Genomic DNA, 23900 nt, shown 5'->3' on the forward strand with positions numbered 1-23900 from the left:
AGTAAAAATAAACAAAATAGAGTCTAAAAAACAATTTAAAAGATAAATGAAACCAAGAACTGGTTCTTTGAAAAGATTTTTTAAAAATCAATAAACTCATCAAGAAAAAGAGTCCAAGTAAATAACATCATAAATGAAAGAGTAGAGGTAACGAGAAATACAAATGATTATAAGAAAACGCTATGAACAATAATAAGCCAACAGATTGGACAACCTGGAAGAAACACATACATTACTAAGAACATACAATCTTTCAAGACTGAATCAGGAAGAAATAGAAAATCTGAATGACTGGCAACTGCTAACAAAATTGAAACAATAAAAAACAAAACTACCAAAACAAGCAAAGTCTTGGACAAGATGGCTCCACAGGTGCATTATACCAAATATTTGAAGAATTAACACCTAAACTTCTTAAACTATTCCAAAAAATTCAAGTGGAGGGAAGGCTTCCAAGATTATTTTGAGTCTAGCATCACCCTGAATCCTAAACCAGACAAAGACATCACAAAAAAAGAAAATTATAAGCATTTGTCTTTGATGAATAAATGCAAAGTTCCTCATTAAAATATTAGCAAACCAAATTCAGCAATAAAAAGAGAAGATCACACACCATGATCAGTGGGATTATTCCTGGGATGCAAGTTTGGCTCAATATCCACAAATCAACTAACATGATACACTGCATAAAGAAAATGAAGGATAAAAATAATATGATTATATCAATAGATTCAGGAAAAAAACAATTTGAGAAAATCCATCATCCATTTGTGACAAAAACTCTCAGCACATTGGGGATAGAAGAAAAAACTCAACGTAATAAAGACCTATATGCCAAACCCAAAGCTAACATTACATTCAACAGGGAACATGAAAGCTTTTTCTCTAAGATCAGGAAGAAGACAAGGATGACAACTCACAGCATTCTTAGTCAACATAGTATTGGAATCCTAGTCACCACAAACAGACAAGACAAAGAAATAAAAGGCTTATAAATTAGAAATGAAAAAGTAAAACGTAATTATTTGCAGATGACAAGACAATATATAGACAGAACCCTCAAGATTCCACTGAAAACTATTAGAACTAATCAATTCAGTAAAGTTTCATGATACAAAATTAATATTCAGAAATAGGTTGCATTTTTATAGACCAATAATGAAAGAAGGAAAAATTGAGAAAATAATCTCATTTGCAATTGCATCAAAAAGAATAATATATCTAAGAATAAATTTAATCAAAGAACTAACAAGCATTTACTTGCAGAACTATATACATTAGAGAAAGAAATTCAAGAAGATACAATTAAATGGAAGCACACAAATTCTCATGGATATGAAAAATTAACATCGTTAAAAAGTCTACATTGCCCAAAGCAATCTACAGATTAAGTATAATCCCTAACAAAATACCAATGATACTTGTCTCAAAACTAGAACAAATAATCCTAAAACTTCCATGGAACCACAAAAAATCAAATAGCTAAGGCAATTGCAAAAGAACAGAGTTGAAGATATCATTCTTCCTGATATCAAACTCTACACCAAAGCTATAATAATCAAAATATGGTACTGACACAGATACACAGACTGATGGAAAAGAATAGAGGGCCCCCAAATTGACCCACACCTGTATGATCAACCAATCTATGACAAAGGACACAAGAATATACAAAGTAAGACATTCTTTTCAATGAATGGTGTTAGGAAAACTGAACAGATACATGCAAAAAATGAAACTACCAATTTCTTACACATAAACAAGAATAAACTCAAAGTGAGTTAAAGAGTTAAATGTAAGACACAAAACCATAAAACTTTTGGAAGAAAATACAAGCAGTAAACTCTTTGACATAATCTTTTGTAGTATTATCTTGGATATGTCTCTACAGGCCAGGGACACAAAGGAAAAAATAAACAAATAGTACTGCACCTAACAAAAAGTTTTTGCACAGTGAAGGAAACCATCAACAAATCAAAAAGACAACCTACTGAATGGAGGAAGATATTCACCAACGATACATAGATAAGGTGGTTAATATATAAAATGTGTAATGATCTCATACAACTTCACACACACACAAAATAATCTGATAAAAAGATGTGCAGAGGACCTGAATAAACACATCTCCAAAGAGGACATACAGATGTCCAAAAGACTTATGGAATGATACTCAACATCACCAATCACCAGGGCAATGCAAATGAAAACCAAAATAACATAGGTCTTTACACCTGTTAGAGTAGCTATCACCACTAAATCAATAAACAAGTTTTGGCAAGAATGTGGAAAAAGGATACCCTTGACCACTGGTTGTAAATTTGTTCAGCCACTATGGAAAACAGCACGAAGTCTCCTCAAAAAATTAAAAATAGATCTGCCATATCCAGCAGTTGCACTTCTGGGTATTTATTTGAAGAAATTTAAAACACTGATTCAAGAAGATATGTGCACCCCATATTCATTACAGCATTATTTACAATAGCCAAGATATGGATAAAGATGATGTGGTACATATATGTAATGTAATATTACTAGACCATGAAAAAAGAATAGAATCTTGCCATTTGCGACAACATGGATGGACCTAGAGGGTAATATGCTAAGTAAAATATGTCAGACACAGAAAGACAAATATCATATTTCACTTGAAAGTGGTATCTAAAAAGCAAAATAAACATACAAATAAAACAGAGCAAACTGACAGTGACCAGAGGGGAGGGGGATAATGAGGAAAGAAGGGGAAGGGTCAAGTTAAGGAACATGTATAAAGAACCCATGGATAAAGACAAAGGGGGGTGGGGGTGGGATTAAATGTGGGGGGGGGTGGGCAGGGCAGGAGAGAGTAATGGGGGGAAAATGGGGGCAACTGTAATTGAACAATAAAATTAATAAAACAGAAAAAAGTCACAGATAAACAGAATAAATTGAAGCTTGCCAGATGGGAGAGGGGTTGGATGTGGGTGATAAAGGTAAAGGGATTGGGAAGTACAAATTGGCAGTTATAAAAATAGTCACAGGGATGTAAAATAGAGCACAGGGAATATAATCAACAATACTGTAATAAACATGCATGGTTTCAGATGGGTACTGGAGTTATTGGGGTGATTAATTTGTAAGTTATACAGACATCTAATCACTATTGTATGCCCAAAACAGATAAAATATGGCATGTCAATTGTAATTGAAATAAAACGAAATGCCTCCTGCTTACTGGCTTTGCAGGGGGTGGCCCTGCCACTCAACTTCCCCCTCAGCATGCTTTTTACAAGAGCAGGAGCTTTGTAAAGCCACAGCTACCCCACAAAGTACCACGTTATTCAATGTTTGCCAACATTTGACCCTTTAAACTCTATAATCTCAGATCTCATGCATTCACAATTATGATTTTAGTATCTGTCAGTTGAGAGGTTATACGACATGAAAAACAAATCATCATAAAATGAGATCTTCATCACAATGATCCCCAATACACCCATAGCCTACAAAAATCCAACATTTATATTTGGGAGTCCTCTTTCTTTTCTTTTTTAGAGGTAGACACACTGTTTATAATTCCGTATGTGACAACTTCTATAAAAATATCAGTAATGTTTTGAGTAGAATTTTCCAGGCCCAGATCACAGTGTCTAGACCTTATTAGCTGTCTCCAAGGAAATATCCTCTCTTTGTAAAGATCCAGCCATCTCTATCCCTCCTCCCCACCCCCTAGAACTCAGCAATCCCATCTCACTTTGCCTAATTACATTTAGTGAATGCCAGCTGAGAGTGGATTGCCAAAAACTCTTTGAAAGCAATTATATTGAGTTGGCCAATAAGTCCATTTTGGTTTTTTCTGTAAGATGGCTCTAGTAGCACTAAATTGTCTTTAACTTCATTCAAAACAGTTTTGTTAGGCTTCATTGTGACAGCTGTCATATCACTGTACATTTTTAAAAAGTATCAAAATTGGGGAATTTTTGTGTAGCCATCTTAATATTGAAGATGGAAGAAAATAAGCAACATTTTTGGCATATTATGCTTTATTATTTCAAAAGTGGCAAAAACACACAAAAAAATTAGTGCAGTGTATGGAGAAGGTGTTATGACTGATGGAACGAGTCAAAAGAGGTTTGTGAAGTTTTGTGCTGGAGATTTCTCACTGGACGAGGCTCCATGGTCAGCTAGACCAGCTGAAGTTGATAGTGATCAAATAAAACACTTATTTAGAAAAATCAGTGTTACACCATGTGGGAGATAGCCAGCATATTCAAAATATTCAAAGCAATAAAGTTATTGGTGAAAATGAAAAATGTGTTTGTATTTTATGAAAAAAACTAAGCTGACTTTTTGGCCAACCCAGTGTTTCTTACCTTTCTCTTCCCCAGCCTTAGAAAAATACAGGTGAGAGAGGGGACCCTTACCATCATTTCAGATGGACCTCCAGGTGCTCTTTTGACCTTAAGAAAACCCCCAATATCACTGCTACCAGCACCACCAGGGCGGACATACAAATTTTCACTTCCAAGTTGTCTTAAACTCTTATTTGTGTGTTTTCTTAGTACCTTTAAGTGTTTCAGATTGGAGTACTCAGGAACCCATTTCAGTCTGGGTCCATTCTTCATATTAAAGCCTGACCCATCAATATGACTAGAGTGTGTGTGTGTATATATATAGTTAAGATGAATGTTAGTCATCTAACTATATAATAAATGCCTTTTGGACCTTTGGAGAAGTGGAAAAGACCTGGGAAGCAGGAAATTGTTTCTGCCTTTCAACGTCCCTTGCTGGAGGCTGCCTGCTGCCCATGTCCTCTGAGCGCCCATCGCAGGCCAGCTGCCAGGTGGGGGCGCTGATGGGCTCCTTCTCAGAGTTTATTTTTAATCATTTTGATTTCTCTCTTTAGCTCCTATAATTTGCTTTATACATCAAACCTAAAATAAAAGGTTTTTCTCCTTAAATTAGAACTCAAGCATTTTAAACTAGGTAGGACATTCTCTCTACAACCATTTTAATTTTATTAAGCATTTTTTAAATTGTGGTAAAGTTCACATATCATAAAATTCTCCATTTTAACCATTAAAAGAGAGAGGCCAGACAGAAAATTCACATACAGTATAATTCCATCTATGGGAGATATGTGAAACCTCCACGAGGGACAAACACACAGGGGCAGAAAGTGGGTACATGGTGTCTGGGCAGGCTGGGTGTGGGGAAGGGGTGGAGAGGAACTGCTCCCAGAGTCCCCTTTGAGGTGACGAGAATGTTTCTGGACTAGGTAGGGGAGATGGTTGCACAGCATGGTGAATGTACTAAATGTCACTGAACTGTACACATTAAAATGTTTGTTTTTAACTTAAATTTCCTCAGGGTATAAAAATTCATTCATATAGACAAGTCGTTTCTACTAAGCGCTTACAGAATGGCATGTGTAGAGAGAGAATGTGCTAAGGAGGTTAAACGCATGGGTCTGGGTGTTAGGCTTGCATAGAATCCAGGCTCTGCCTCCCTCGGTGGCTTCTCTGTAAAGTAGCAAGTATTCTGATTCTTCCCTCTCAGGCTTGTTCTGAGATATTTTATGTAAAATGTCCATCAGAGAGCTTGGCACTTACTGGGCATCTAAGTAATCATAGATATTACTGTAAAATAATAGTATAGAAATTTGGAGGCAGGGAGTGAGATGTCTCCCTGCTAGTGAGGATAACCGGAGGGAGAGCTGGGCTCTAGAGGCAGGGCAAAGCAAAGACAGGGAGGAGGAAGGGGATCGGCATGGCGGGGCAGTGTGAGGCATAGTTCAAACCATAAATATTCATGAACATAAAGTGAGAGTCACCCATACCAAGAGCCAAAGAGTATAAGGGAGGTAGTTTTGCCCCAGATCTGGGGCATCACTATGTGAATTGGCAATGGTACTCCATTTCAGCTTCTCTCTCCACAAGAAGGAATAGCAGCCCCCACTCACCTGGCAAAGTTGTTGCCCTCAGGTAAAACCGACCAGGTGAGGATGGCCTTGCATAGTGCAGACTCAGTTTAATTTCCCTGACAGACTCTAGAGACTTGGCAGCTAAGTATCAGGTTTCAGGCCAGAGCAGAAGTTTACTTAAAAAACTCAGAACTTCTGTTCTGTTTACTTAAAAACAAGATCAGGGTAAGACACCGGTCTGACTACTCTAGCAGCTTATGATGATAGACATCTCTGATGTGAAGGTTGCAGTAGCAAGGGAATTAGTGAGCAGCAGATGTTCACATGACTGAGTATAAATAAGAACAAGAAAGGAAAGCAAATAGATCTCTACTATGTTCCTTGTTTCCACTAAACCATTGTTAAGACTTTGAAAGCACTATGGCTTCTGCTAAAAACAACATCAAAGTGTACAAGTACGAAAAGCAAAAGTGCATTTATCCACTTGAATTTCTGAACCTCACAATTGTCTTTAGCAGATGAAACAAAGCTCTGTGAACTTTGTCTCAGGAATTCTTTTTTTCCCTTTGCAGCAAGAAGCCAAAACAACATCAAAGCACACCTCCCCAACAGAAGCCTCTGACCTTAGCCTACGATGGAGACTTAGATATGTAACCTGAAAAAGAAATCCAAATGTAGACGTCAACTGCCTTAACTGCTTTCTCTTTTGTAGCTCTCAGACTTCTCAGTTTTTTGAGGAATCTCACGGTGTGATATATTAGGCAGAATACAAATACTGCAAAAGTAATATTGCCTCAACTTCATTTGGACATGGAGTCAAGGATTATTTGGTCTGCCATTTTGAGTTCAAGTTGTTTGTGGGTGTGTTTATTTTTTTTATTCTCCCAAGGGAACTGAAAACCCTTCTCTTCCTGTTTGGAAACGGGAGGAAGAAACGAGATGGAATCTCCACAGACTTGAGTCAACTTCATCTGCAGCAGCACGACGACAATCCGGAGGAAAGTCCGATCCAGGCACTTACTGTAAATGAGAGTCTGACACTGCGCTGTTACGCACTATATTAGTGCAAGTCTTTACTCTTCCCATACTTCAACCCTGCGTTTTCTAGAGTTTACATGACTTCAAAGACTTTCAAATGGGATTGACTATTTTCATGAACACAGAGAGAATGGGTTGCCATTTCAGAAATTCTCTGAGTTTTTAACCTTTAAATCTTGTATTTTGTTTTGTAGCCAGGGGATGATGGCACTTCATGGGTTGCATTTATTGGAAAAAAGGAGTGTGCGTAATTGATGGAGTAGATGAAAGCTGGTGGTTTCTAGTTGAAATGTGTACTGAATGTTGGGGTGTACAAATGAAGTAGGTGGTTATATTGGAGAATGGGGTAGATTATTTAGTTATTAAAACTGCATTTTAACAAAAACTTAGCAACGTAGATATAGAATTAATCACAGTTGTAATTCAGTTTAATGATGACCAACTCTGCCTTTGTAATTTCAATTTTCTTATCCAAAAATTTATAAATTCTTTTTTGAATTTAATTATCTGACCTCATTTAATATACATCAAACGCCGATCCTGTTTGTGGCAAGTCTTGATTTTATAAGGTTTCAATAATATCTAAAACACATTAAAAACCTGAAACCATTTTATGAAGATAATTGTTTGTAATTGTAGATGTTGAAAGTAAGAAGGTGCCATCTTGTGGTATTGACTTGTATTTCTAACAAATAAAGTGCTCAAGAGACTGAGAAGTTAACCGCTCTGTACTTACACACTTCTGAAGCGCCCTTACTTTGACAAAAACAGTTTTAATAACAGTTTCCCCATGTCACGGTTTTAGAGATTGAGAGAAATCACTGACAGAAAAAAGGAATCTTACCCCACATTCTCAACACCATTTTGTATACTGTAAAATAGAGTCAACCACAATTACGGAGTAGCTTTTAAGGAATATTCAAAGCTCAGTCAGTATTAGAACAAACTGAAATAAGGCAAATGCAGATATGTAAATGACCTGAGAGAGCTCAGAAAATGGGAATGTTAGCAATGTGATACAATGAGTGAGATATAGGATGTTTGTTTGTATCAATAATATGGTTTCCATTAACCATTTATCATTTAAATGGTTAAATCAAAAGAGTAAACGAAAAGATAATATCTTCTGTCAATAGTGTGGTTGAGGAGACAACTCCTAGCTGTCCTTTCATTAGTTTATTTTAGCTAAATTTTCAATACTGTTTATAGCAGTGCAAGAGATCCTGCTTTGGAGATCAAAACCTGACTGTGCCCTCTACCATCTGTGGAACACTTACCCTACAAGAATTGCAAAACAGCTGTCTCTCTGTTGTCTGACCCACAAGATAAAGATAATAAAATTATTTCCTCTTAAGGAAGACGATGATGTAAAATGGAGTTCCAGTTCAAGATGGTGAAGTATGAGAATCTGAATGAACCTTCTCCTGCAGACACACCAAATATATGGCTACATATGGGACAATTCTGTACAAAAGAAACTAAAAAACTAGCTGAGCAACTCTTACATATCAGGCAAATGAGGAAAAATATGCATCAAAACAGACAAAAAAGGCTGAGACAGTCTCACCATGAACCTCACTCTCAGCAGAGCAGTCCATAATTGGAAGGAAACTCACAGTGCCCCGTGATTCTTTGAGGAGCAAAGGGTCTGAATCCAATACCTGGCAATCCAAATTTTAGGACCTGAACCTGAAAGATGATGCCCCAAACACTAGCTTTGCAAGCCAAAGGGTCTTGTATCAGAAAACCCACCAGGCTATAGCAAACTGAGAAACGGTGCCTAAAGGTCCTAAAGGCACTCACCACAGCTACCCACCCCTCCATGGTACAGCTCAGCGGCAAGAGAGAAACACCCGGTTTTTCTATGAAAGAAGCTTATTAATTTATCTCCAGAGCCATAGCCTGAGGGGCAGACTTCTAATTAAACATGCCTCTAGAAGCCTGACTGTAATCTCCAACAGAGACTGGGGAGGCTGTTGGGTACCATCTTTGGCTCTCCCTGTGCCCAAACCCAGGTCACCAGTATCCCCAAGAAAGGACCTTGGGCACACATCCAGCATGTACATCAGTATGAACTAATTGTTCTGGTCTTAGCTTAAGGCAGAAGACTGAGAATGTGATTTTACAAAAAGAAAAAAAAATCCTCAATATTATATATGTTTTTAGGTATCTGTGATAATTTCATCCCTTGAAGGTAATGCAAATATAGATCATTCATGCTCTTTCCAAATCTGATCTGCAAAGTATCATAAACTTAAAACGCTCAGTATTCAATCCTTTGCCTTTATCTCATAGGTTAGAGTACCATGTGTTTATCTGTTTGTCTTTTCTGTTATCTTGAAAATGGTCTGGAATAAGTAGCCCCAGTACTGACAAACAAGCTAGTGCATCTCGGACTCAGGTCACAGCAGTCACCTGCCATGGTTTTGCAACTGTATAGATCATATGACTTTTCATCCTCATGGCATTAGCGATAAATATTTTACCTTAACCTAAATAATAATAATAATAAAGGTAAGATAATTAGTATTAATCACATGTCAAAAATACAATAAATATTACCTACAATTAGTATTATATAGCATATTCAGCTGTAACCCTTAGATCTTTCAAGTTTTTCATTTATTATAGATTCAACAATTATCCAGGTATTGAATTGGTGTTTATATATGAAATTTTCAACATCCATGGCTTGAGTACAATAATTCTGAAATATTCAAAATATTTTTATTCCAATTAATATACATATATACTTCAAATATAACAATTAACACAGATTTAATTAATTCATTCTAACAATACCTATTTATTAAACATCTACCATGGGCAAGGCACAGTGCTAGGAGGTATACTTTTGATTCAGTGAAATACGATTTCCTCTGACTTTTACCTTACTCGAGAATTATAGCACATAGATCCAAAGATGTGGGACCTTCACTTCTCTGGAGCAAGCCAAGTAGACAGGTGTGATGCAAGTGAAAAAGAATTTTCCATAGGGTGATAGAGATTCTAATTGTATGCATGAAGTCTGCGAACTCTTTTTCTTAGGAGAGCATATTGCTGCAACAGTAAACACATTTTCAACATGTGCAGTTCTTACAGTCAGAGACTGTGGGGAGGAAGTCCTAAGGAGTGAGTGTAACCTGCTGTTGCTACCCACCACTGACCCTAAGAACTTGCCCACATCACCTCTCATACTGCACAGTGTAGAAAAAAGACTAAATAAAATACCAGTTGCTTTCCCCCATGAAGATATATGCATGTAGTCGAAGTTCCAGAACTAGCTTACAGAAATATTTAGTTTGACATCCAAAGATGTTTATATTTTTATATTAGTTGCAGTCACATGGATTTGATCCCCAGCTAGGGCATATACAAGAATCAACCAATGGATGCATAAATGATTGGAACAACACAGTGATATTTCTCTCTCCCCCTCCTTCTTGTCTTTCTAAAAAAAAGGTCAATATATATGTATATTTTTTAATAAAATAAAATTGAGAGATTTTACACAATAATTTGGATATCTAGCTTTGCTTGAAACAGAAAATCTGATAACAAATGCCTCAATCTTTTATGGCAATAATTTGCTAAAACTGAATATTAAATGCCCTCTTTAGGAACAACATTCACTCCCTATGCATTTAACAAATATTTATTGAGTATCTACTATGCTCTGGACACTACACTAGGTGATGAGCAACAAGACCAGCTCACTGCCCCCACGGCATTTGTATACTTATAGGGAGAGAGGAAAAAAGCTTGCCTACAAACATGCACATAGAACATGTTAACATGGTGACACATGTTATTAAAACTACCCAGGACAATGGGACAGAAAGTAATGTTGCTCAAATTCTACCTTCTCAATCAAGCATTCCCCAGTGATCACTTAATACTGTAATCCAGGAATCTTCCAATTACAGTTCATTGACCGAATGAGCCAACTTCGTGTTTTTATGGAGTTTTTCTGGAACGCAGCCACACCCACTCATTAACTTATGCCCATGGCTGCCTTCGTGCTACAAAGGCAAGGGTGAACAGTTGCTACCAAGAGCCTTGGCCTGCAAAGCCTAAAATGATACCTGGCCCTTTACAAAGAAAAGAGTGTCTGACTCAATTCCTGCTGCTACTCTCAACTTTTCCAACTTCCCCAACTTTGTTTTCATATTCCTATTATCTCTCAAATAATTTTATTACACACCTCTATTTTATAGCTATTGTCCATTATCTCTTGAATTAAGTTGTTAACACCATGAGGGCAAGGATCTTAATTTTGTTCATGTATGTCTCCGAAATTTTTGGAATATGGTAGGTACTCAATTAATATTTGTAGAATAACTGAATGAGGTTGGAGAAATATGAAATACACAGCATACAACCACGGAGAGCATAGTGAGGAATTTGGAGTTTATTCAAAATTTATGTGCAGTCCCAGTGGGTTTTTAAACAGTGGAGTGACATGACATGAAGCAGGCCACTGCGGTCGCATGACTTACACTCCTTGCCCTGCACCAAGCAGGCCCGTGCTCCTCACCTGGTCTGTGCTACGGGCCTTAGTGCAGCGAATACTCCATGATGGAGAAATAAATATGGTGATGGAATCTCAAAACAACAGTCTTCACTGACTCCACCTCAAACGTTCCTCTGGGGGCAGAAGCCCAGGAAAAGATGGGTTTACCGGCAAGTGCTGCATAGTTCTTCAACAACATTAACTGGCAAGCTCAATGATTTTAAATCAGAGAGTTTTTTTTTAATCAGAGAGATTTTATGGGAATTTTATAAGGTTTAGATATTACATTTGCTCTAATGCTTATAAGTTGTCTTCTGAGGAATATACACAAAGATACTATTATAACCAAAGCAGCATAAGACCCAAGACTCAGTTTACCAATCTGTGCACTAGAGTGCACTGGTGTGTCAGGGGGTTATGGGTGTGCTGAAATATCAATTTTCCTCCATTCTGGGGGTTATTTAGTCAAGGCCTCATTCATTTATCCAGATGTTATAGAATTAATATCATTTTAAATGAATGTGATAATATTAAGTAGTCCTGCAATGGACAATCATAAGTTGTTAATGGTCATTGTTTTCCAGAAGAGAAGAGAAGTCATTCCACTGTGGCTATGGCTAAAATTATGAGTGTCCTTGAGACAATTTGACCATGGTTTCTTGAGTATATTTCTATTTCTAATGAATTTACAAACTAGGAGAAGCGTATATAAACAATAAGGATCACTGATATAATCAGTTCATGGGAAGACTAGACAAACATCATTTGGGAGATTAAGGAAAGGCTCAGGAAAAAATTGGAATTTGGGCTACACACTGAGTAATGAAGATTTTTGACAGGTAGAGGGCAAGGTCACTGCTAATTGGCCTGGCATTGCTGCCCCAGAGATTTTGATAATTTTCACATTCTGTAGAGTAAAGACCAAGGTGAGGATAATTTTCACATTGTCGGGTTGGTCCAAGAATCAATAAGCCTAAAGTGAGATATATCAATTCCTTCATCAAACAGTTTGAAAAGGTTCTTTATTTACACACCCTTTTCATTGGGCCAAATCACTAGAAGTCTTCATACGAAAGGGCTTTTATCCTGTGTCCACCATGGAGCAGCCTCATCAGTCTCACACCAGAAGTGGGAATTGTAGAAAGCACATCACGGTACTCAGATATGTCATATAAAAAACCCCTGCCTCGGTGTATTGGTGGTTAGAGCCTGGGGACCTGGAAATACTTAGCCACTGTGTAGGAATCATACACACACACACACACACACCTCATATTTTAAAAAATAAATAAAACAACTTTCCTACAGCATCATTAGTCTTTCTTGATTATTCTCAAAGAAAAATCAACAGATTAAAACAAACAGTAAAACAAGAAATCATGTAATTCAGAGGTTTCAAGACTCTTGGTTTGTAGGACTCTTAGTGTCTAAGTCATTTTTTCATGGTGCTCACTAGTTAGAAAAAATACCTAATCCTTCTGTTTAAGAAGTAGTTAAGCTCAAACAACTTAATAATTTATGCTTAACTTAGTAACATTTAACTATATACACATAAATTAATTTTTTTAATTCTAAATAACCACAATAGCATATTAAGTGGAGGTGTGCTCTTGGACCTTCTTCCAGCTTGGATTCAGATTACACGCTGCTGCCCCCATTTCCTATTCCACAGTGATGCTTACTCACCATTCATTTTGTTCACAACGATCAATGAAAACTCAGCTTTAAACACTGTGACTTCATCACAAAATAGTGCAATCTAATGTTGAAATAGAAACTACCTCAAGCTAGTAGTTCATATCACACCTGACAGATGCTTCATTTTGCTGTGCTTTCCTTGTAATCACTGGTGAGTGTAATCCCAAAGAGACCTTTGATACACAGCAAATTAGAGCTGTGTTTATGAAGGACCATGACTACCACGGGGTTCCAGGTCTCCATGTCTGTTTTCTGTGGGCTTGCCATTTCAGGGCTGAATAACCATGTGAGCCACGTTTTTTTTGTTGTTTTTGTTCCTAAACATGCAGCTTTGTTTCCCAAATCTCCAAATACCTCTGTATCAAACACTGCTGATTTGCTCCATGTTTGAAGTACAAGGGAAGCAGTCAAAGGACTTTCTGTATGTGCATAGCCACTTGCCCCTAGAAAATATGATCCATACAGATATTATTTCACAGAGCATTTCTTTAAAATACAGTGATGGGGATTCCCGACCAAGTCTTCTATGACCAGACCCTTTATCAAAACACCTGTCATTAACACCTGTCTAACATAACTCTATTTATATATTACAAAATGGTAAACAGGGAACATACAACTGGAACAGCAGACAGGAGGTGGCAAAAAGTTATACAGAAATGGAAAGAATGGAAGTAAAAAAAGGAGAGAATCTTTAGCTCTGGTTATTGAATCATTAATTGAAAGGATCCAAAGACATTGCCATAAAAAGCAGCTAATGAAAGTTGTGTTCCTGACTGTAAAATTGTCTGAGAATATGTATATGTGTGTGGACATATATGCACAAGCCTGTGTGTGCATGTGCTGTGTGTATTTGTAAGCATTTCTTCGGGGAACCAAAATTTAAAACTAATAAGAGCAGATCTAAAACAACTCAAGAGTTAATATTTTGCAACTCACTTAGGCAAGAAATAAATTATTATCTTCTGTTCACAGATGAGGTTAGGTTCTTTAAAAGATGATTACACCATCAGTAAATTGTAATGAACTCACTAGATTATGCCTACAACTACTTAACAAATTAATCTTTCACCAACAGACTGGCTGCCTGCAATCTTGTCTCCTAACGTTTAGAATGGCTGGTTATCATATGGCAAATGAAAATCTTCCTACAGATTTATTCCTGATGTCAAGCATGGACATGAGGCTGCCGCAAAAGAATCCTAAAAATTACAGTTCAGATCCTTTCGTCTGTAACAAAATGAGATAACAAAGGCTCTGTACAGTATTTTCCCTTGGATAGAACGGCAGGGTGGGACAAGCCAATGAGGCTAATCACCTCCAGAGGAATGGAGAAGATACCATTAATGGGGGATGTTTAAGGAGGGAAGGGGAGAGAAAGAGATGAGCTAGTGAAAAGTCTCAAGTTCTCCTTTCTCTGCACTTGATAACAAAAGATAAGAAATATTCACAGTCCTCTTGGAGGCTGCAAGGGGGGATGGCCCAGATCCATGGAGCTCCATGCACCATTAGTTGCACAAGGGGGGTTGCCATTTTTCCAATGTTGTCTAAGTGAATGTTTCCATTGATTAATCTGACCCTGGGTATTATACACCAGAACCAATTCATTTAGCCCATGTCCCCTTCCAAAAATGAGTAAATTGAGTAAGCTTGTAATTAAAGTTTAGAGTATTAAAAAGTACACCTAGCTAGAAGTTGAAAAATAGCATAGTCACTTTTAAGGACACAAGGTATTTCCATAAATCTATACAGACAAAAATTTCAGTTTAAGAAAAATAGCAAATCCCATGCTTCTTTTCAAGCAAGTTTAAGACTTTGCAACTAATTTGTAGAAATCCTTAGCAGGGATATGCATAGTACGGATACACTGTGCTAGATTTATTTGAATTCAATTCAAACATGAAATTGGTTTTCCTTTCTGGCAGTTATCTGAAATGTACATTACAGCATTGTTTAGTTAAGCCAGTTATGACAATTGAACCTCTGAAATGTTAAAATCTGCACCCAGCCTCTAAGTGTGTTGATCTTGCTTCTTAGGTAGAACAAATTTCAATACTTTTTATGTAGAGAACTAAGATGAGCAGATATCTGTGTAATGCATATGTTAATTAAAGCACACCGTTCCCTGGGAGCTGGTGAACACGGACACATTACTGTATGTATTTTAAGGAAGTCATTCAGTCATATTGAATCAGAAGCACAAGTCAGAGTGGCATATTGCTACATGCTATACAGTGACAGGCACTAATAATATATTTAAATGTTAAAGAAAATCATGCTTTTTAAAATAAATTTGGATGTTTTGATGCAATAGAAATGTGGTTTTCATCAAATATTGTCATGCTGGCGGTCACCAAGACCTCATAATCGCTTCATTGGACAGATTTTCTTCATAACTATCATCGTCCTATGTTTGACGGGTTTACATTAGCATAAAGGATTAGGTTTGTTTGGTTTTTTTTTTCATTTGAACTGAAAATTATTGTCAGACTCTTTCACTGCTCTGGTCACTAGTAAATCACGGGCTTGCATCTCAAGAGACAAAACCTGCTGTGCCCAAAGTGGCTACCCTTTTATGTCAGTCCAATACACATAGCAAGCAATGACTGTCCATGAACACAATATATCGAAAAGCCTCTGGGCTTCAAGTAGTCATTGCAGAACATGCTCACTAGCTCATTTGTCATTCATCAGGTCTTTGTATCCAGTTCCCAAATTTTGAGAGATTTTTTTTCAATTATTGTTCATTCTGGTTCTATTGTTGTCCCTGTCTGCAGATAGCTGTCCAGCTTTGTGGGTTCAATTGCCTACAAGCTCACCTTCCCTCAGACCAGGATGACCTTGCTTGTTCTTCTACAACCAGCATCCAGTCAATGCATTCAAGTCTGTTTGGAAGAGTAAGTTTCTGGACAAATATGTGTGTTTCCATGCAAAGAAAAAGCATGTATGATCACAATTGTAAATATAAATTACAAAGACAAAATGGCATATACATTTGAAAATTTTTGAAAAAAAATGTAAAATAGGGGACAAACAATATCAAAGTTTGGGTTTAATTTTTTCTAATTTTTATTGTATTTTTCCATTACCAATTAATTCCCTTACATCTCTTTGCCCTGCAATCACCACATTCTAGTCCATGTCCATGAGTCCTTTTTTCTCTTTGCTTGACCCCTCCACTCCCTAACCTTCCCCCTGCTTAGCTGTCATCCTGCTCTCTTTCTTTGAGTTGGTCTCTAGTTTGATTGTTAGTTCAGTTTGGTTGGGTTTTAAAAGTTACTACAAATAAGATAATCTCCTGGAAAGACTGACCAAGAGAAAAAAAGTTACAAATAAAGAATACATAGAATTAAAAAAGGGACAGACTGCATGGTATAGTGCATAAAAAGTAATAGGAATAACATGATCAACTTCCCCAAAATAAAATGTACAGATTACATAAAATTTCCAGAAAAAATAAAACTCAAAAAGAAATTGATCACCTGGATAGATTTTTTAATATTTAAAATACCCAACTTAATATTAAATATATTCCTATAGAAGAAACAACTAGCACAGATAGTTTTATTAGTAAGTTGTAGCAAACATTCAAAATGTAATTCCAAATAGTGATCACAAACATTTATACGAACTGTTAGAAGACATAAAACTTTCCACATCAAAGTTAGCATACCATTGATACCAAAACACTAAAAGACTGCATGGGTTATGAAAACCATCAGTCAATTTAATAAGAGTTATTCAGAAGAAAATACTAACAGATTTAATCTAGCAAAATACATTATGACTATTTGGAGATATATCAAAGAATATAAGATTGATTATCTAGTGATAGGCCAAAGTAATGAAGCAAGAAACTGTCTCGATCATCTCAATAAATACCGAAAGATAATTTGATAAAACAATTCATGACAAAAAAATCTTAATACAAGAAATAGAAGAAAAATACTAACTTGTTACTAGTAGTTAGCCTCAAAAATGTCCCCCAATGTTCCTCACCTCCTGGTATCCATGTACTTATGTAAATCCCTCCCACACAGTGTCTGATCGGTGAACCTAATAAGACAATGCAAGAATAATAGCTTATGACCTTGAATGCTGTTATAGAAATATTTTGGTATCTTCCTTACAGTCTCTTGGGTTGCTCATTCTAAGGGAAGCCAGCCACTATGTTGTGAGGACACTCAAGACATCTGAAAGGTAAGTCCATGAAGAAAGGATCTGAAGTCTCCACCCAACAACAGGCGCCAACTGGAAAACCATATGTATTAGCAATTTTGGAGGCTGATATTTCAACTCTGGTCTTTCAGACGACTACAACTTACTGCATCCCTGGATGATATTTGACTGTAACTTCACGAGAGATCCCAAGACATCATCGTACCCCTACACTGCTCTCAGATTCTTTATCTATAGATAATATATGTTTGTTGTTTTGAGACACTAATTTTTAAAGTAATGTGTCATGCAGTAATGGATAACTGAAAAAAACTGAAAAATATTTTAATAAAAACTTACAGAATTCTTAATAAACAGTAATGAAATACTAAAATACTTATGTTTAAAAAAATAATAAACCAGGGAATCCTGATATCACCATTTGTTTACAATGTCATATATTTAGAAAGTTTAGCCAGTTCAATAAGGTGGGGATAGCATTTCCTATTGAGGCCTCTGGTTTGAGAGGAGACGGGCCTTCTCCTCTCCTTACGATGGTGTGTGCTCATTCACTGATATCCCAAAATAGGGTCATCTGGCAAAAATGTCACTGCTTGCTATATTCAAGGCTCTCATTTGACTAGCTATTGTGAACTTTTCTCATACCAGCTTGTATAAAAACAAGAGCCCTATGCCATCAGTGAGTTGGTGTGTCAGCAAATCATTGCTGAGTCCTGGGGTACTGGCAGAGCTGGAGTTTGAATTCCCAGAGGTTGAGATGGTGGGTACTCACGTTCTTGACAAGGTGTTTCTGGAAATATGTGTTGTGGTGGCCACATATTTTCACCAACCAAAACCTGGCACTGTTGGCCCCACAGAGTGAACACTACATGGAAGCATACGCCATCTGCTCTGCACTGGGCGCCTTGGCCTTGCCAAGGCTGATCACATCTGAAGGTCATTGTATAAGAGGAAGTTCCTGAACTTCCTTTTGTGGTTAAAGATAAAGTTGAAAACCATGAAAAGATTAAGGAAACTGTCTAGCTTCTTTAGAAACGTAAGGCCTGATGTAATAAAAAGGTCACTGCCTCTCAGCAAATGAGAGTTGGCAAAGGCAAAACAAGAAGCTGTCATTATATCCAGTGCAAGGGACCGGCGTCTTCTATGATGAAGACAAATGTGGCAAACTGAACATTTTGAAACTTACTCCTAGTGGGCCTGTGGGACATTACTGCACTTGGACTAGAAGTGCCCTTCATAAGTTAGATGATTTTTATGGCACTTGGCATAAAACTGTCTCCCTCATAGTAGCTGCAATTTCCCCGCATGCAATGTGCTCAGTTCAGACCTTAACAGAATCTGGAAAAGACCAGAGATCTAAAGAGCCTTTCATGTACCACGCAACAAGATTAATTGCAGAGTTCTAAAAAAGAATTCCCTGAAAATCCTGAAATTATGTTGAAGTTGAACACATATGCAAAGACCACAAGCTTTAATGCCATTTTTGCCAGGTCAATAGTCCAAACTCCAGGTGGATAAAGCAACAGCATCACTTGAAACCAAATCAAGTGAGAAGGGGGGTCCAGGCAGGAAGACTTGCAGAGAAGAAAAGAAAGAAGCCTTTGGTTGGAGTAAAGACTGCAGCCACCAAGAATCCAGCTGCTGAAAAGAAGCCAGCAGAAAAGAAATGCATTAAGAAGGAAAGAAACCTGTTGCATAAACTTAAATATGTTCACTTCATAAAGACCAAATCATGTTGGAAAATTTATTTTGAACAAGGACCTGATCAAAAAGGCAGTGAAAACCAAAAACAAACAAAAAGGTGTGTGTGGGGGGGGGCATTTATAAAGATTGTGAAAGACAAAAAAGCCTAATTATTTACAGACAAAAAGTTGTCTCAATAAATAATGGAAAAGAATTTATAAACTATTAAAATTAATAAGAGTTTAGTAAGTTAGTCAGGTAGAAAATTAAAATATTGATATCCATTGCAATTCTTCATACCAAAAATAAATAGTTAGAAATGCAATAAAAGATGCCACTTGAAATAATAACCCCCCCCAAAAAAAATCACAGGGAGTAAACTCAAGAAAGGATGTATATGACTTTCCTGTAAGATAACATCTTGTTAGAGGCAATAAAGAAAACTTAAATGGTCGATGTGCTAGATGTTTCCATTTTTTTTCCTCCCCAGACCCACTCTCAACTCTTCACCAACTCTTAAAGACTGAATTTATGGACTACTTCAATGGGCTCCCTTGAACTCTGAATTCTGGTAGGCATCATCCAATGAGAGGTACTGGCAGGTAATGAGAACATGCAGAGTATTTGTTCAAACAACTGCTTCCCTCTCGATTGCCATAAGTTTATTACTTTCCTCTAATAAAGGCTAGATCTTCTGTCAAGTTGCTCTCTTGTACAATTAGAGGTTCTCTCCCTGCCTTCCAGTACCTACTCCCTCTGTGTCTCTTCCTTTGCCCCTTCGGCAAGAGAGGGATACTGGGTTATGGTTGTTAATTTCACTTACCCCTGCTTGTTTATTTAAAAATACTTTTATTAAACTCAAATCAACTGTTTAAGTAAGCTACTTCTTTTCTGCTTAAACTCAGAGTATAAAGTAATTTGTACCAGAGTGACCTCAGGAAGTGGGACTCTAGCATTGCTTTGCTCATGGAGAGCACAAATTACTTTCTTGCCCTGTATTTACGGCATTCACTAGATGCACAGTTAACCAGACTCACGCTGGTGGTAGAATTTTATAGAGTGCAAACGGAGCAAGACATTGGGAGATCACCTGTGGCATGCCATTCTCATGATGACAAAAGTGATTATAATGATGCAAGGAAGCAAGAACCAGCAAAGGAAAAATTAAGGGCCCTGAATGCCAACTCAGAACATGGGTGCAAAATATTTGTATGGCAGTTGGTTTCTCAGAATAGTTATGGGTCAAACTTAAGCCCAAGGCTTGATTGTAATTCTCGCATGTATCTTACAGTAAAATAAGGCCACTGGTCTGGAAGTAGTGGGACCATAAGGAATGGGACTGGGCATTTGAGCACACAGAAATAATCCTGCCAACTGTAAATCACCAAACACCCCTGGGATTCCTTTGCCAACAAAAGTGCGCCTTTTACCTTTTTTAGGGAAATTAGCCATTTTCCTGCATAAAAACTTTAGAAAATTGTATCACAGCAGATGCAATCTTTCCTCAGGATCAACTACCATCATTACTTGTTTCCTGTTGGTTTATAGGACTAGTTGATAAAAATTTTAAAAATGTATTTTTAAAATAAATGCATATATTAAATATATATTTATACAATATAATAAATAATATATAAACATTATATTTATAATATATAATTATATATAATGTATTTGTAATGTGTAAATATATAATAAATATAATAAATGAGTATAATTTATCGATATAAATTGTATAATAAATATGATATATATTATATATATTTAAGTACATATATATGTGTAGAGAGAGGGAGAGGAACACAGGTCAAAGGGAAAAAATGGCAATGAATAAGTACCTGTCAATAATAATCTTAACTATAAGTAGGTAAAATGCTCCAATCAAAAGACACAGGGTAGCTGGATGGATACGAAAACATGACCCACATATATGCTGGATCATGTTTTCTACAAGAGATCCTAAAACCAGGTAAAGATACAACAAAGAAAGAAAATTACAGACCAATATCTCTAATGAAGATAGATGCAAAAATCCTCAACAAAATACTATCAAACTGGATACATCGATACATTAAAAAAATCATATACCATGTTCAAGTGGGATTTATTCCAGGAATGCAAGGATGGTAGCATATTTGCAAGCCAATAAATGTGATACATCATGTAAACAGAATGAAAGACAAAAATCACATGATCATATCAATAGACGCAGAAAAAGCATTTGATAAAATCCAGCACCCATTTATGATAGAAATACTCAGCAAAGTGGGAATAGAGGGAGCTCAACATAATACAGGTGATATATGAAAAACCTACAGCCAACATCATACTCAATGGGCAAAAACTAAAAGTGTTTCCCTTAAGGTCAGGCACAGGACAATGTTTTCTGCTCTCTCTGTTCTTATTCAACTTATTCCTGGAAGTTATAGCCACAGTGATCAGACAAGAAGAAATAAAAGACATCCAAATTGGAAATGAGGAAGTAAAACTGTCATTATTTGCATAAGACATGATAGTCTACATGGAAAATCTTATAGGCTCCACCAAAAAACTGCTTGACCTATGGAGATGGACATCAGGGTGGGGATGGACTGTGGGAGTGGGGGATGGGATGGAATGAAGGAGGGCAAAGGGGAAAAAATTGGGACAACTGTAACAGAACAAGAATAAAATAAAGAAAAAACACACGCTAAGTAGGATGGAAAAAATATATGGCAACCAAAAAAGGCAGACATAGCTATACAAAATAGATGTTAAACTGAAAAAAAATAGATATTACACCCCAATGTTCATTGCAACATTATTTATAATCTAAGACATATGTCCATCAACAGGTGAGTAGATAAAATATTTTGGTATATAGATAAAAACACATACACAATGGGACACTATTAAGTACCTAAATGAAGAAATTCTTGCCATTATCCTAAGTAAAATAAGACAAAGAAAAAAAAATATTATATAATTTCACTTATATGTAGAATCTTAAACAAACAACAAACCCACCAGACTCATAGGAAAAGATCCTATTTGTGGTGAACTACAATAGGGAGTAGGGGAATTGGATGAAGGTGGTCAAAGGTACAAACTTCCAGTTATAAGGTTAGTAAAACATGATGAGTATAGTTAATACTACTGTATAATATATTTGAAAGTTGGTGCGGACTCCAGCTCATGGAGTCCATGTGTTGGGCTGTAACAAACAAATTCATATGGACTACAGAAGTCCTGTGGAGAAAAAGGGACAGCATGGCCACTCTCTAAGTGAGCGAGAGGGCCCTGACTCCTGCCTGGACAGGCTTTTATTGCTTTTCTGGGTACATTACATCATCGAGGATGGTCCTCATTTACTATGCACAGTTTCACTGTAGGCGATTAACTTTTACAGATAACAAAGGAAAGAATGTTGCTAATTCAAAGAGAAGGGTGTTGCAGATCAAGGGGAGAAGCGGTTGAACTGGTTACACTCCCTACTTGGGAGATCTAGCACAGATTTTAGGAAGTTACTTTAAAGATATACAGTAAACATTTGCTGCCTCAATTCAGGGTGAGGGAGTTTTAGCAAAAGCAAGCCTCAAGGCAGCCTAGGTACAATGCAGGCCTGATTCCCCACGGGAAAACTGATCCATGGGTTTGGCTTCCTGGCTCGCGCCTGTTGGTTTTCCGATAGGGCTGGGCTACATTCACCATACCACAGGGATAGGTTCCCTATAGAAAGTTGCTAAGATTATAAATCCCAAAAATTCTCATCACAGGAAAAAATATTTTTATATCTATATGAGATGTATGTTAACCAAACTTATTGTGGTAATCATTTTGCAATATACATAAGTCATTTTGCTGCACACCTTAAAATTATCCAGTACTGTAGGTCAATTATATCTCAATAAAACAAAGAAAAAAAATAAAAGAGAAATGTATTCTTAAGAGCATGCCAGGTTCCATGGTAAGTTCTGTGTTGGTTGACTTCTGTAGGTCTGAGATAGTGGTGGAGGATGCAGCAGTGGAATTGGGTTCCCTGTTTATAATAAAAATTATAACATCCTACCCAGAAAAGATCAGGTTGCTGTGCTTAAAAACAGCAACTAAAATTCGGCACAATTGTGACAATTATTCATAGGGTCAGGGTGGTAATTAGAGTATTTTGACCCATAGGAGTCTTTGGTGATTTTTAATTGATTATAAGTTTCCTAGAAATGAAATAGATTGAAAGTTTATTAAGGCACTGTTTTATATATACAGGACAAAATTCCTAGGTCTGGTGCCAAAGATCTGGCTCCCCATAGCAGAGAATTGTGGCCTCTTATACAATACTAAGACCTAACTAAGCTAGTTCATGGATCTAGCGTCTCTTCATAGAAAATGAAACAATGCAGCATAATCATGCAGTATACCCTAAATCATACCTCAAGGCCTCCCCAAAGATACCTGTGGCCATTTCCCATCACCTTTGTGCACTACAAAAATGCAAACACGCAGTTTCTGGATATAACTTGGTTCTGGCTATTCACTAATAATAATACCTAGGTACTGAAAACATTACTTATATTTCACAAGCCAAAGAGGGAATTTATAGAAGTCAGGTGACAGATAAACCACTTATTTCAATCCATCTCACAATGAATCCAGAGAAAACTCAAACATATCCTATGGTGATGTATCCTACCCAAGAATTCAGACTTGAGAAAGGTATAGGAAGTAAAGAGAACATTGCTTTTCAAGCCATATCATACACCACAGTCACCTGGTGTATGATATGGTTGGTCATACACCAGAGTCACCAGATGACTTGTTAAAACACAGGTTGCTGAGCATCATCCCCAAAGTGCTGCCTTAATGGTTCTCTTCTGGAGACCTATTTGTATATTTAAGTTTCTAAGTGATAGG

General features: G+C 36.8%; 1 protein-coding gene and 1 pseudogene across 3 annotated transcripts in view; both read left to right on the top strand.

Moving 5' to 3' along the window:
- THSD7B (thrombospondin type 1 domain containing 7B) overlaps positions 1–7652 on the top strand; it is an 865484-nt gene extending 857832 nt beyond the window's left edge. For 2 of the 3 annotated variants that reach the window (XM_045203176.2, XM_053918625.1), the window contains one exon: positions 6475–7637. In XM_045203176.2, coding sequence (XP_045059111.2) covers positions 6475–6556 — 82 coding nt within the window. In that variant the 3' untranslated portion in view covers positions 6557–7637. Of the gene's footprint in view, positions 1–6474 lie in introns of all 3 variants that reach the window. The other variant, XM_024569693.3, reaches the window with a different exon arrangement.
- A 6673-nt stretch (positions 7653–14325) lies between these two features.
- On the top strand, positions 14326–19540 carry LOC128780305 (large ribosomal subunit protein uL4 pseudogene; annotated as a pseudogene).
- The last annotated feature ends 4360 nt before the right edge of the window (positions 19541–23900 follow it).

The sequence above is a fragment of the Desmodus rotundus genome, chromosome 2 (assembly GCF_022682495.2).
Source record: "Desmodus rotundus isolate HL8 chromosome 2, HLdesRot8A.1, whole genome shotgun sequence".
In the NCBI taxonomy this organism is placed as follows: Eukaryota; Metazoa; Chordata; class Mammalia; order Chiroptera; family Phyllostomidae; genus Desmodus; species Desmodus rotundus.